The sequence below is a fragment of the Pundamilia nyererei genome, unplaced genomic scaffold (genome assembly GCF_000239375.1).
Source record: "Pundamilia nyererei isolate P.nyererei 1_Seehausen unplaced genomic scaffold, PunNye1.0 scaffold00223, whole genome shotgun sequence".
In the NCBI taxonomy this organism is placed as follows: Eukaryota; Metazoa; Chordata; class Actinopteri; order Cichliformes; family Cichlidae; genus Pundamilia; species Pundamilia nyererei.
The window spans coordinates 74,768-85,166 of NW_005187624.1; the positions used below are offsets into that span (position 1 = coordinate 74,768).

Here is a 10,399-nt window from a genome sequence, read left to right on the forward strand (position 1 = left end):
CCCGCCTACTATCCTCGGAAACGTAAAATGATTGGCTAGAAGTGTATCACAGCTCAGGAAAAAAAAGCACCGAAATAAAGCACCGAAATGTGCGCTGCTTTTCGTTCTGGTTACTACCGTTTATGTCAGAACCGGTGCCATCACCGGTATCCATCCCTAATGTTAAATTCATTATGTAACTCAAGTGTTGTGCATTTTCTTAAAAACCCGATAATACTAGTCCTTGTAAATGGAAAAGACGCTCTGTGGCTGTCCATACACAATCAAGTTCTAAGCAAATTAGTTGTTGCTGACAAATGCATTTAGTTCCTTCATTGTAATCACCTGATCTATACTTTTCTCTCTCTTCTCTCTTTGTGAGAGTGTGTGACTAAAGCTCTATTCTACTGTATGTGGAAGCAATGTCAAAAATTTGTTCATCTAAATGTGGAGTCTTCTTTACACACTAAGGTTAATTGTGGAGTTCCACAGGGTTCTGTACTGGGACCAATTCTATTTACATTATAAATGCTTCCCTTAGAAGGTACACCATATATTTTTATTGTTATACAGATGACACCAGCTCTTTCTACCCATGAAGCAAAATCACACACAGCAATTAGTTTATCTGCAGGAATGTCTTAAAAACATAAAGACCTCTAACTTCCTGTTTCTAAATTAAGATAAAAGTAAGGTTATTGTACTCTGTTCTAAAAATCTTAGAAACAGTATCTAAAAAGGTACCTACTCACTCTCTACCTAAAGACGCTCTCTCTTTCATTTTTAATATAGCATATAGTTAGGGCTAGGTCAGGTGACCCTGAATCCTCCCTTAGTTACACTGCAATAGGCCTAGTCTGCTGGGGGCTTCCCATGATGCACTGAGCCTTTATTCTTCACTCCTCTGTTTTCACTATTTGTGCTTATGCACCATTTTGCATTTAATCATTAGTTTTATTAATCTCCAGCTCTTTTTCAGTGTGTCTTATCGTTCTCCCCTCACCCCCAACCAATCATGGGAGATGCCCTGCCTTAGCATGAATCTGGATCTGCCAGAAGTTTCTTCTTGTTAAACTGAAGTTTTTTCTTCCCACTGTTGCGAAGTACCTGCTCATAGGGAGCCACTGTTGGGGTTTTCCCTCTATTATTATAGAGTCTTTACCTTATGATATGCTGCTGTTGCGATTTGGTGCTATATAAATAAAAGTGAAATGAGTTCAGTTGTATTGAAATGAATGGCAGTGAATTGAATGTGTCATTTATGGTTCAGTTTTTGCAGTGTACAAAGACCAATTTTGATCAGGTAAAAAACATGTTTAATAACACAACAAGTTTCTCTGTGGCAGTTCCTGCAGGCTCAGTGGCAATCAGACCCCTGTTATGCTTTTTATGGAGTGGATGGTACCACTTGCTCCGTACTGACTTACCTCAGCCAGACAGAGGACTTTTGTCCCCCTCGAGATGGAAGAAACCACTCTAGTCTGCCATGGCATCAGAAACCTCAAGCTCATACAAAGAAGGTAGCTTCTTGATGCGCCTGTGTATGTCGATGTGGAGTGATGACATTTTCACTACTTTCATGTTATAATCATTTGCAGGCTGAGATACGTAAATCTCTACTCCCACTGTATGAGGCGATCAGCAACAACAGCAGCCCAGCAATGAAGTTTATCCGCTCCAGAGTGGAAAAAATGTCTGAACGGTGGATACAGGCTGGTCTGAGGATGAAAGAGAGCAGCAATAACACAGTCTCCACACAGATGAGGGTATATGTATATGTATAAGTGATTAAAGTTTATTGAGGTATTTCATTTTATATAGTCGATAATCAATGAAATAATAATTTGGGACTTTATATACTTTAGGTGCTGCTTTATCCTGGTGCCCTATCTGGAAGTGTTGGCCAGCGTTTTGAAGCAATGGTGGAAAGAGGTGGTCCTTTAGGAGAACTGGTTCAGTGGGCAGACCTCAGCGCTTGCCTAACAATCCTTGGCCACAACCTGATCTTCAGCACCTCACAGCACCAACTTCACAGGTTACTACTACTAATTTTATTTATTTTGACATAATTTCATTAGTTAATTGGACTGAATAGGATTTATACTCTGGCATCACTGATATATGATGTAATTACAGACCTTAAAGCCAGTTTATACATGTTTTACACAACTTTGTGTTTGTCAGTCCAGCTAATCTGTGATTACTTTACACTGTAGTGATGAAAAGAGGGAAACAATATTATTGTTGTCCTTTCTAGAACCTGACTTGTGTTTGTTGTGATTAATTCAGCTTGATAGGTGCTGCTCCAGGCAGAGGCAGCTGTCCGATCCAAAGGCCCCTCACCTTTGACCTCATTTATACCGACTATCATGGCCTCGCTCACCTCCAAGGAGCCATGGGACTGGCTTTCAAGCATTACCAGTACATAAACAATTTTCTGGATCATATAGGAAGTACATTTCAAGTCCTTTCTTATGAAGACTTTTGATGTAGTCATAAATGATTTAGAAACTACCATTATTGTCATTAATAAAAAAAACACCAGTAATAATAAAAAATTACTTCTGTTTTCCATAAAGTTGAACTTATATGACACGTTTATACAGCTTGCTTTAGTCGATTATTGTTTCAGTGTGAAGTAGGAAAACTGTGAGATCCTTTAGTCAAAGCAATTAAACATTTACATGTTGTTTTGTCCAGTTTTTATTGGCCCTGATATTTGCCCGACACATTCAGGGCTTTGTGAGATTTTAAATATAAGTATGTCACATGATGATTGCAGCTTTATGCGCCAAAACATGTAGTAATAAGTATATCAATGAATGACAAAAACAACAATCTTTCTAGGTGTCGCTTCAGAATCTTGGACTCATTTGGCACTGAACCAGCCTTTAACTTTGCGAGCTACGCACGTAGCCATGGATATAAAACGCTGTGGGGCAGCTGGGATCTCCAACCTCCACAGTACATGACCATGTTCCGTAAGTTATTTTGTATGCATGTTGATTTGTACCTATGTCTTTCCTACGCATGGATACAATTATCTTAAAATGCACTCTAAATATATGTCTCCAATGCAACCCTCTAAGTGTCCTTACAATGAGAGGATTAACAGCTAAGGTTAAATAAACTTCGTGCCCAGACGGAGCTTTCATTCCAACACCTCTCCTTGTCATCTTTCCCACCCTGCCGGGAGATGGAGAAAAGCTGGAAGCCCTGGGCCGAGAGCCACTCTTCATCCCTCAGCTTGGAACACTGTTTATTTGTCCTGCTAAAGGAGGAGGGGGGTGTTAGTTGAGGATGTGAGAAGGACCAAAAGACAGAAAGAAAACAAAACAGAAGAAGGACACGGTAGGACGAAAGAAAAGAATGAAGTTTGAGAATGTTTAAGCATTTATGCTTCTGTTTTGCAAAAGTCCAGAGGAAGACAGTTGACTGAAGGATTACAGGAAACAAGAACTGTAAACAGGCAGAAGAAACCAAAGGTCGCTTCATTCACTCCCTGCTTTTCTCCAAACCCCCACAAGCTGCATGACCATAGCAGTGTTTCATTGCATATCACTACTATATCTGATAGGTGTGTGTGAAGCGGTGAACCCAGACAGACGCTGGAGACAAGTGGAGCTGAAAAGGAGCCAGCAGGAAATTCTGTGCTGGGTGAATGAGGGGAGATTTGGCAAAGGTCTTTTAAACAAGTATCTTGAGACAAGAGGACAGCACACACACACACACGCAAAGGTTACAAATCGATGTTTGAACACACACCTTTGCTGGCACATTCCTTTTAAAGTAAATACTCATCTCTCACACCTACCTCAGTGTGTCAGAGGGCAGCAGGGTGGCAGCTGCCTATCCAAACACCTAACCCTCTTATATATGTGGAGTTCTCATTTCCTTCAGCGGATGATTTATGCTGCACAGCATGTTTTTCCTCTTGCACAATTTTAATATAAACTGTTATTCAACTATAGTCCTAATAAGTGTCCTCGGCAATAGTAGCCTTCACATTTCTCTCAATCAGCTTATTCTTTATGTCATCTTCAGAGCAGATAGGTTCATAAGTGTTCACCGTCTTTGATCCAGTTTAGTTAAAATAATCACCAAGTTAGGGAGAAGTTTCTGCTCAAGTCTGTCAGCATTTCTACCAAAAACTTACTGGACTGACTTGCTGCTTTACCTTTTTCTCTCTGAATGTAGCTGAAGTTCAAACCCTTGAGTAATTATTTTTAGATCTCCTTTAAGTCCTCTTTGCTCTGTTCTCTCCAGCTCACACTCCTGATAATTCCTTCCTGGGCTTTGTGAGTGAAGGGACCGTTAGGAAGGGAAGCGAGCTCGAGCCAGTGAGCTACAAGAAAGACAGGATAGCGGTGGTCTATGGAAAACAGGACTACATGTGGCAGGTATGAGGACCAAAAAAAGTGCATATATACCAGAAAACAAACATTCACAACAAATTATGCCAAGAAGTCCTCTACTTGATGGCTATGAGAGGTTAAATGCACTGCAACCTTAGGAAAACACCAACTATTAAAAAACACACAACACAGCTGAGCTTGAATAAAACACAATGGCAGTAGAAAAAAAACCCACGTTGACATTTCCTTCAGTTGCAATGCGTTTGAAACCTCGTGGCCACCATATCGACTAGATCTTAGTTTGTACGTCACCCAAAACTCAAAAATACTTGTTAATAGACAGACCTGTAGTACTACTTATTTAAGGATTCATGTTTTGGTGTGAACTGCATTGGAGATATTGGGTATAAAAATGTCTGCCTTCTCTCGAGTACGATAGTTCTAGATGGTACTGCTAATAACTGCGTTACTAAGGGTACTAGCAACTTGAATTGTTGAAAAGTTAAAAGATAAGTAAATCTGAAGCTCCATGGCAATTGTTGTGAAGCTTTTGCCTTTATACCAAACTATGCCTGCCAGCCAAAGAAAACATGCAACTAGCAAACCTTATAGATGAGACACGGAGCATTAATGTCAAGTGTCTCATCAGTGGTAGATAGCTAGGAGGGGGGCAGAGGGCATCTTCCAGTCTACATGTTACCAAATATTGTTGAGCAAACTTTGGAAACACTGAACCCCTGATTTCTCTCGATGCAACTATTAGGTTGAGCTCACTTTAAAGAGCAGAAGTAATTCCAAGTAAATGGGTGAATATGGCTTATGTGGTGTGATTTCATTCAATTAGAGCAGAACAGTTAAATACCATACTATATAAATACCACTCCATTTATTTGCATGCTTGCCAGGTTGGTGGGTTCACTTTGGTAGAACGGAAATGGTTCTGTTGCTCACAGAAAGTTTGTGGCTTTATTTGAGAAACTTGATCGTTATTTCTGTTTTTAAAAGGCATTTTTTGGAACTTTTTTGGAGAACCACAAGACTGGCGATGTTTATTCCGTTATGCTGATGTGAAGGCAAACATTTCTACAGCCGGTATCACCAAAATTGGGACGCTTACACCAGATGGATAAATAGCGCCACAGGACAGAAGAAAATATTTATATCATGTATATTTTGGTTTTGAACACGCTTGAATTTCATGTACTCAGTGATCCATCTGTTTTTTTTTTTAATTGTTGTTGTTTTTCTGTGTGTAATCTCCAGGGTAAATATGAGTATGTGAAAGTGATCAGTGAAGAACTGGAGACTCACGCCACAGTCTATCAGCCTCCTGGACACACATTGCATCTGCCCAGCTTCATCAGAAACCACGGACTGCTGACTCAGGAACACTTTCAACAACTTCTCCGTAAAGCTAAGGTCTAATTAAAGCCGATCACAGTGTAGAAAGAGAATTATTTTGGATAACCTGCAATATTATAAATCTTCCCTTTCAGTTGTTTGTAGGTCTTGGCTTCCCCTATGAAGGTCCAGCACCTATTGAGGCAATAGGAATGGGATGTGTCTTTATTCAGCCTAGATTTGACCCTCCACACTCATCAGCCAACAATGACTTCTACAAGGGCAAGCCCACCACAAGACAGGCAAGCAACTCTTAAATCATGGGGATAAAACGTGAAAATAAATATTTTATATTATCTAAATTGTTATTTCATTGTTGAATCCCAAATACTGGCAATATTTTATCAAAGATAGAATAACAGTTTATAATTTTCAATCGCAGATCTCCTCCCAGCACCCTTATGCTGAGGAATTCATTGGTAAACCCTACGTATGGACTGTGGATGTGACCAACAAGAGTGACATACGTGAGGCCGTCAAAGCGATTCTAAGAAGTGAGGTAGTTTCCACTAAATATACTAAATCACAGTTAAACTGTATGCTCAGTACAAACATGCACACATATTATTTCCCCAAATTCCATTTAAGGTAGCGTGTTTATGTCTGATCTTGCAGGTGAAGTCCTTCACTCCTCAGGAGTTCACTTGTGTGGGAATGCTGAAGCGGGTCCTTGGTTACATCACTCACCAGGTACAAAGATGTAAAAAAGAGATGGAGTATTATTATTAGGTGGTACCCCAGCAAATTTCAGTCATAAATCAGATTTATGAAGTATGTTCTGAAATGTGTGGAAATCTCAAAAAAGAGTGCATGCCTTTGTAAACCTATCAGTTGACGCCTCGGTGCCTTTGTTGGAATTTTTGTGGTCAGAATTTTACACAATAATTTGGGGCTTTTAATTATTTTTTTAACTGTTCTTTCCAGAGTGGAATGATTGTACAGCATACATCTTTAATGACTTTACAAATGAAAAATTGGGTGCACAAGTTGGTAATTATTTTGGATTTTCTCTAATCCTCACAGGTTTTAAATTAGACTTACAGTCTCAGGTGTATACAGACACTCACTTCAATCTTTTAATGAGTTTAAGGTTCTACAGGGTCTTTTAACTTGACCAGGCCAAAGCCTATTAACATCTCATTAGTGATCATGATAGCCTACAACTCTTTCTCTTTGCTGGCACAAAAAGGATTTGTTTGACAGTGCTCACTGGATTGACCTCAGAACATTGGGAAAGTCCAAGGAACTCAGTGAAGAGCTAAGAAGGAGAACTGTGGATTTACACTAGCTGGAGCCATTTCTAAACAACTGCAGATTCCAACATCATAATTCAGACAGTTGCACGTAAGCACAAGTTATTCAGATGTGTCACTTCTTTGCAAAGGTCCTCAAAAGGGAATATGGGTTCAGGAACAACGCAGGAAGCATGAAGGCTCAAGCCTGCCCTGAACTTGAAACTCCTGGAACACCAACGTCACTGTAAAGCGATTTTTTACATCACAGTGCTCCAAAATTGATGTATTCAAGCTTGACTAAAAATTTGCAGCTGCCCACGTGGACAAGCCAGATGTCATCTGGAGAAATGTTTTATGATCATATGAGACAAAGATTAAGCTATTTAGCCACAGTGACAAGAGGTATGTTTGGAGGAGTAAATCTCAGCCTTTCAAACCTAACAACACTGTATCAGCATAGTGGTGGTATCATCATGGAGGTCTACCTCCAAATTCTTAAACTTTACTATTGGGTCCTATTGGATATTCCAATAGAGCAATACCATAACATTCATGCCCATGATGAGTGCATGGAAACTTCTGATCACAACTGCAGTTCATATGAGTAAAGTATTGACAGAAAAAGATTTCTCCAGTTGGGGATCCATCAAACAGAATATTATCAAAGAGGAAGAACAAGAAGAAGACCCTATGTGTATCTATATAATAGATAAATCCAGATTTTAATTTAAAGTCAGGATTGTTTCCCAGGCCTTTGTTCCCTTATGAGCGTTAGATAGAGGAGAGATTTTTCAGTTCTTGCTTGGTTCAAACTCTAATCATTGTCAGTTTTTTCCTTCTCTTTGTTATCATCAAGAACTTCTGCAGTAAATCTGTCCCTACTTGGCCACCAAAAAGTGCTCTGAGAGTTCACCTCGCTCCACTGGGTCAGTCCTGTGTGAGTGTGTGCCGGCGGTCCTCCCTCGTGTGTGAGCCGGCTCTGTTTCACCACCTCAACACCCCTGCTGCGTTTACCAGGTGAGAAATTAGCAAACACTGACACATGCACATCTGGAAACAGACCGAGGACAAAACATGAATAAAATCATGTTTGAGATCTCTTGGTGGTAATAAGATCCGAATGTTAATGCTGTGTAACCTTTTCAGCAGATAAAAATCAGTAAGCACCGCCGTTTTTCTTGTACAACATCCAGGATTCCCCATAAAACTGAACAAGATCACAAAGACACCATTAAACGAATACAATGCAATATAGTAGAATGTTCTATAGTATCAACACGTACACTACTGTATATGCAAATAAATTAATTACCTTTTTTTAATTTGCAGGCTTGGATTAAGTTGCGCCAGCGTGCTGCCGGAACTCAACCACTTGTTTCCTTCTTACAGTCCTTGGGGTCGTCAGTGTGGCCTCCAGCAGGAGCCCCTGCTTTTCAGTTGTGCTGGCTCTGATCCATCCTATCGCAGACTGTGTCCCTGCAAATCTCACCTAACTGGATAGGTTGCAATCTGTCTTGACTGCCTCTAAGTAACACTGAAAGAACTCAGGAAAAGCACCAAAGAGCCATCTGCAATGCATGCTGTACAGGTAAAGATTCCCAACAAAAGGGAGACAGCTCTCCCGCCAAAGCCATTGAAAGCCTTGCAGTCATGTTTGTGTACGTGTACGCATTCAAATAACATACAATTCTGAGGAAGTAACCATGACTGAATGTCATTTCCTTAAAGTACTTGACAAGCTGAAGAACTGTAAATCCAAGGCCTGATTTCCCTTGGCGTCAAGTGTTACTGTAGCTTAAGGAAAAAAAAGCCTTTGAATGCCGGCAATATGCACCTCAGGGAAAATGTGTTTACATGTGTTTAAATCAAGTGGAAACTGGCACTGGCGAGTACAAAAGCAGACCAGTTTACATCAGTTCTTCGCCTACTCTAGTCATACACAGTGCAGTAGGCTTCAGTGTTATGCAAAATAAGTATCTAATTATTCATTCGCTTACAGTAATGTATCACAGTGGCCAGTGCTGCATGGGATTGCTGCTCATGTTGCTCCTTCATGCTTTGCTGGCTGCAGATATTAGCCTGGGGCCTTAAAGGAGAGAGGGTGACAGCCTAAGTGATGAGGCTCATTATCGGAGTGAATCATGGATAACCTCTGAATCCATTTGGGAGGTCACAGCCGTATGACCATTATTATACTGTCATCTAAACCATTGGTTCCCAACCATCTTTGACTTAGGAAACCCCCTCAGCTCTTTTTAAATCTATGCCCCCCCACGATTGCTGTAGGAAGGAACTCATTGTTTGGCTTTCAAATGCAAACTTTATGTCATTTAAACCTGGAAAAAAGTCAGTTAAGACAGAATTAATTGTATTTTCATGATTTTTAAAAAAAATAGAAATTAAAGCTTAAAATGATTTTAATCACAACGAGTGTCTCATTTTGCACTGGGGTTCCAGGATTATTCCCCGATTGCTTCATGACTTACAGATTTGTTGAGAGCCCAAGGGTGCGTTACAGTCCAAGCTGATATGAACAAAAATGGAAATCTTACATATGTACATTTAATCATTTCCATTCTGAAAGCTCAAAGAGTCACACAGGCTTTTCTCATCACCCCCACCAACCGGTTGCACAACCACACGTGAAAGAAACAAATGATAACAAGTAAAGGTGAAACTACAGCTCACAGTCAGTGATGAGGTGCTGCACTTACAAAGCACAGCTGTTAGCAAAGATGGCTCCAGCAATGGCAACAAGCTGCTGTTTTGAGCTTGACTGATGTGAGGTTTTTCTTGGAAACAACACGCTGATGAACTGGTGGAAAAAGAGACCTTTTTTCTGCTTCGGTACATTTTATGTGACCAGAACATGTTGTCACTCAGAGATCAGACCGCTCAGGCCTGCGACAACAAGACTAGTTGACAACATGATAGACTAGTAAATGGCTGTGAAATCGTCCACAAAAACAATATTTGTGACAGCTTTGGTGCATTTCTGTGAATTTGTCTGGCTCTGTCAGATGTGACTTTTGCTAAATTAGCTGGACCCGTCCAAAGATGATGGAAATGGACTTGTATTTAAGTCAGGAGGGTATTTGAAACAAAGGAAAATTAAAGTTGTTTTTGACTCGGAGGGACGTCTCTGAAACTAATTTGTGGAAAATCGTGTGTAATTTCTGGATGAGTCACATTGACTCATATCAGTTACATGTGTTATGGCATATAAAAGCTGTCACTCACTTCCCAGGTGGCTGATAGCAGAGGGTTCAAACCGAGGCTTCAAAAACAAGCCCAAGTACGGATGGAGCAAGCCGGGACAAAGGTTGTAGTGTTCCCCATGGTTGCCTACTGACCTCATGCTGATTGGGTATACGCGTGCAGAACTTTAACAGTCCATATGTTTGCCAGAAACCAATTTGATTGTAGACA

At 40.3% G+C, this 10,399-nt stretch overlaps 1 protein-coding gene across 1 annotated transcript in view; it reads left to right on the top strand.

Moving 5' to 3' along the window:
- Positions 1 to 9,046, top strand: part of LOC102215210 (alpha-1,6-mannosylglycoprotein 6-beta-N-acetylglucosaminyltransferase B-like) — a 19,866-nt gene extending 10,820 nt beyond the window's left edge. Inside the window, exons 5-16 of the mRNA XM_013914774.1 lie at positions 1,326 to 1,499; positions 1,578 to 1,745; positions 1,845 to 2,014; positions 2,269 to 2,400; positions 2,827 to 2,960; positions 4,246 to 4,379; positions 5,598 to 5,753; positions 5,831 to 5,977; positions 6,118 to 6,234; positions 6,351 to 6,425; positions 7,827 to 7,987; positions 8,300 to 9,046. Coding sequence (XP_013770228.1) covers positions 1,326 to 1,499; positions 1,578 to 1,745; positions 1,845 to 2,014; positions 2,269 to 2,400; positions 2,827 to 2,960; positions 4,246 to 4,379; positions 5,598 to 5,753; positions 5,831 to 5,977; positions 6,118 to 6,234; positions 6,351 to 6,425; positions 7,827 to 7,987; positions 8,300 to 8,471 — 1,740 coding nt within the window. The 3' untranslated portion in view covers positions 8,472 to 9,046. The remainder of the gene's footprint in view (positions 1 to 1,325; positions 1,500 to 1,577; positions 1,746 to 1,844; positions 2,015 to 2,268; positions 2,401 to 2,826; positions 2,961 to 4,245; positions 4,380 to 5,597; positions 5,754 to 5,830; positions 5,978 to 6,117; positions 6,235 to 6,350; positions 6,426 to 7,826; positions 7,988 to 8,299) is intronic.
- The last annotated feature ends 1,353 nt before the right edge of the window (positions 9,047 to 10,399 follow it).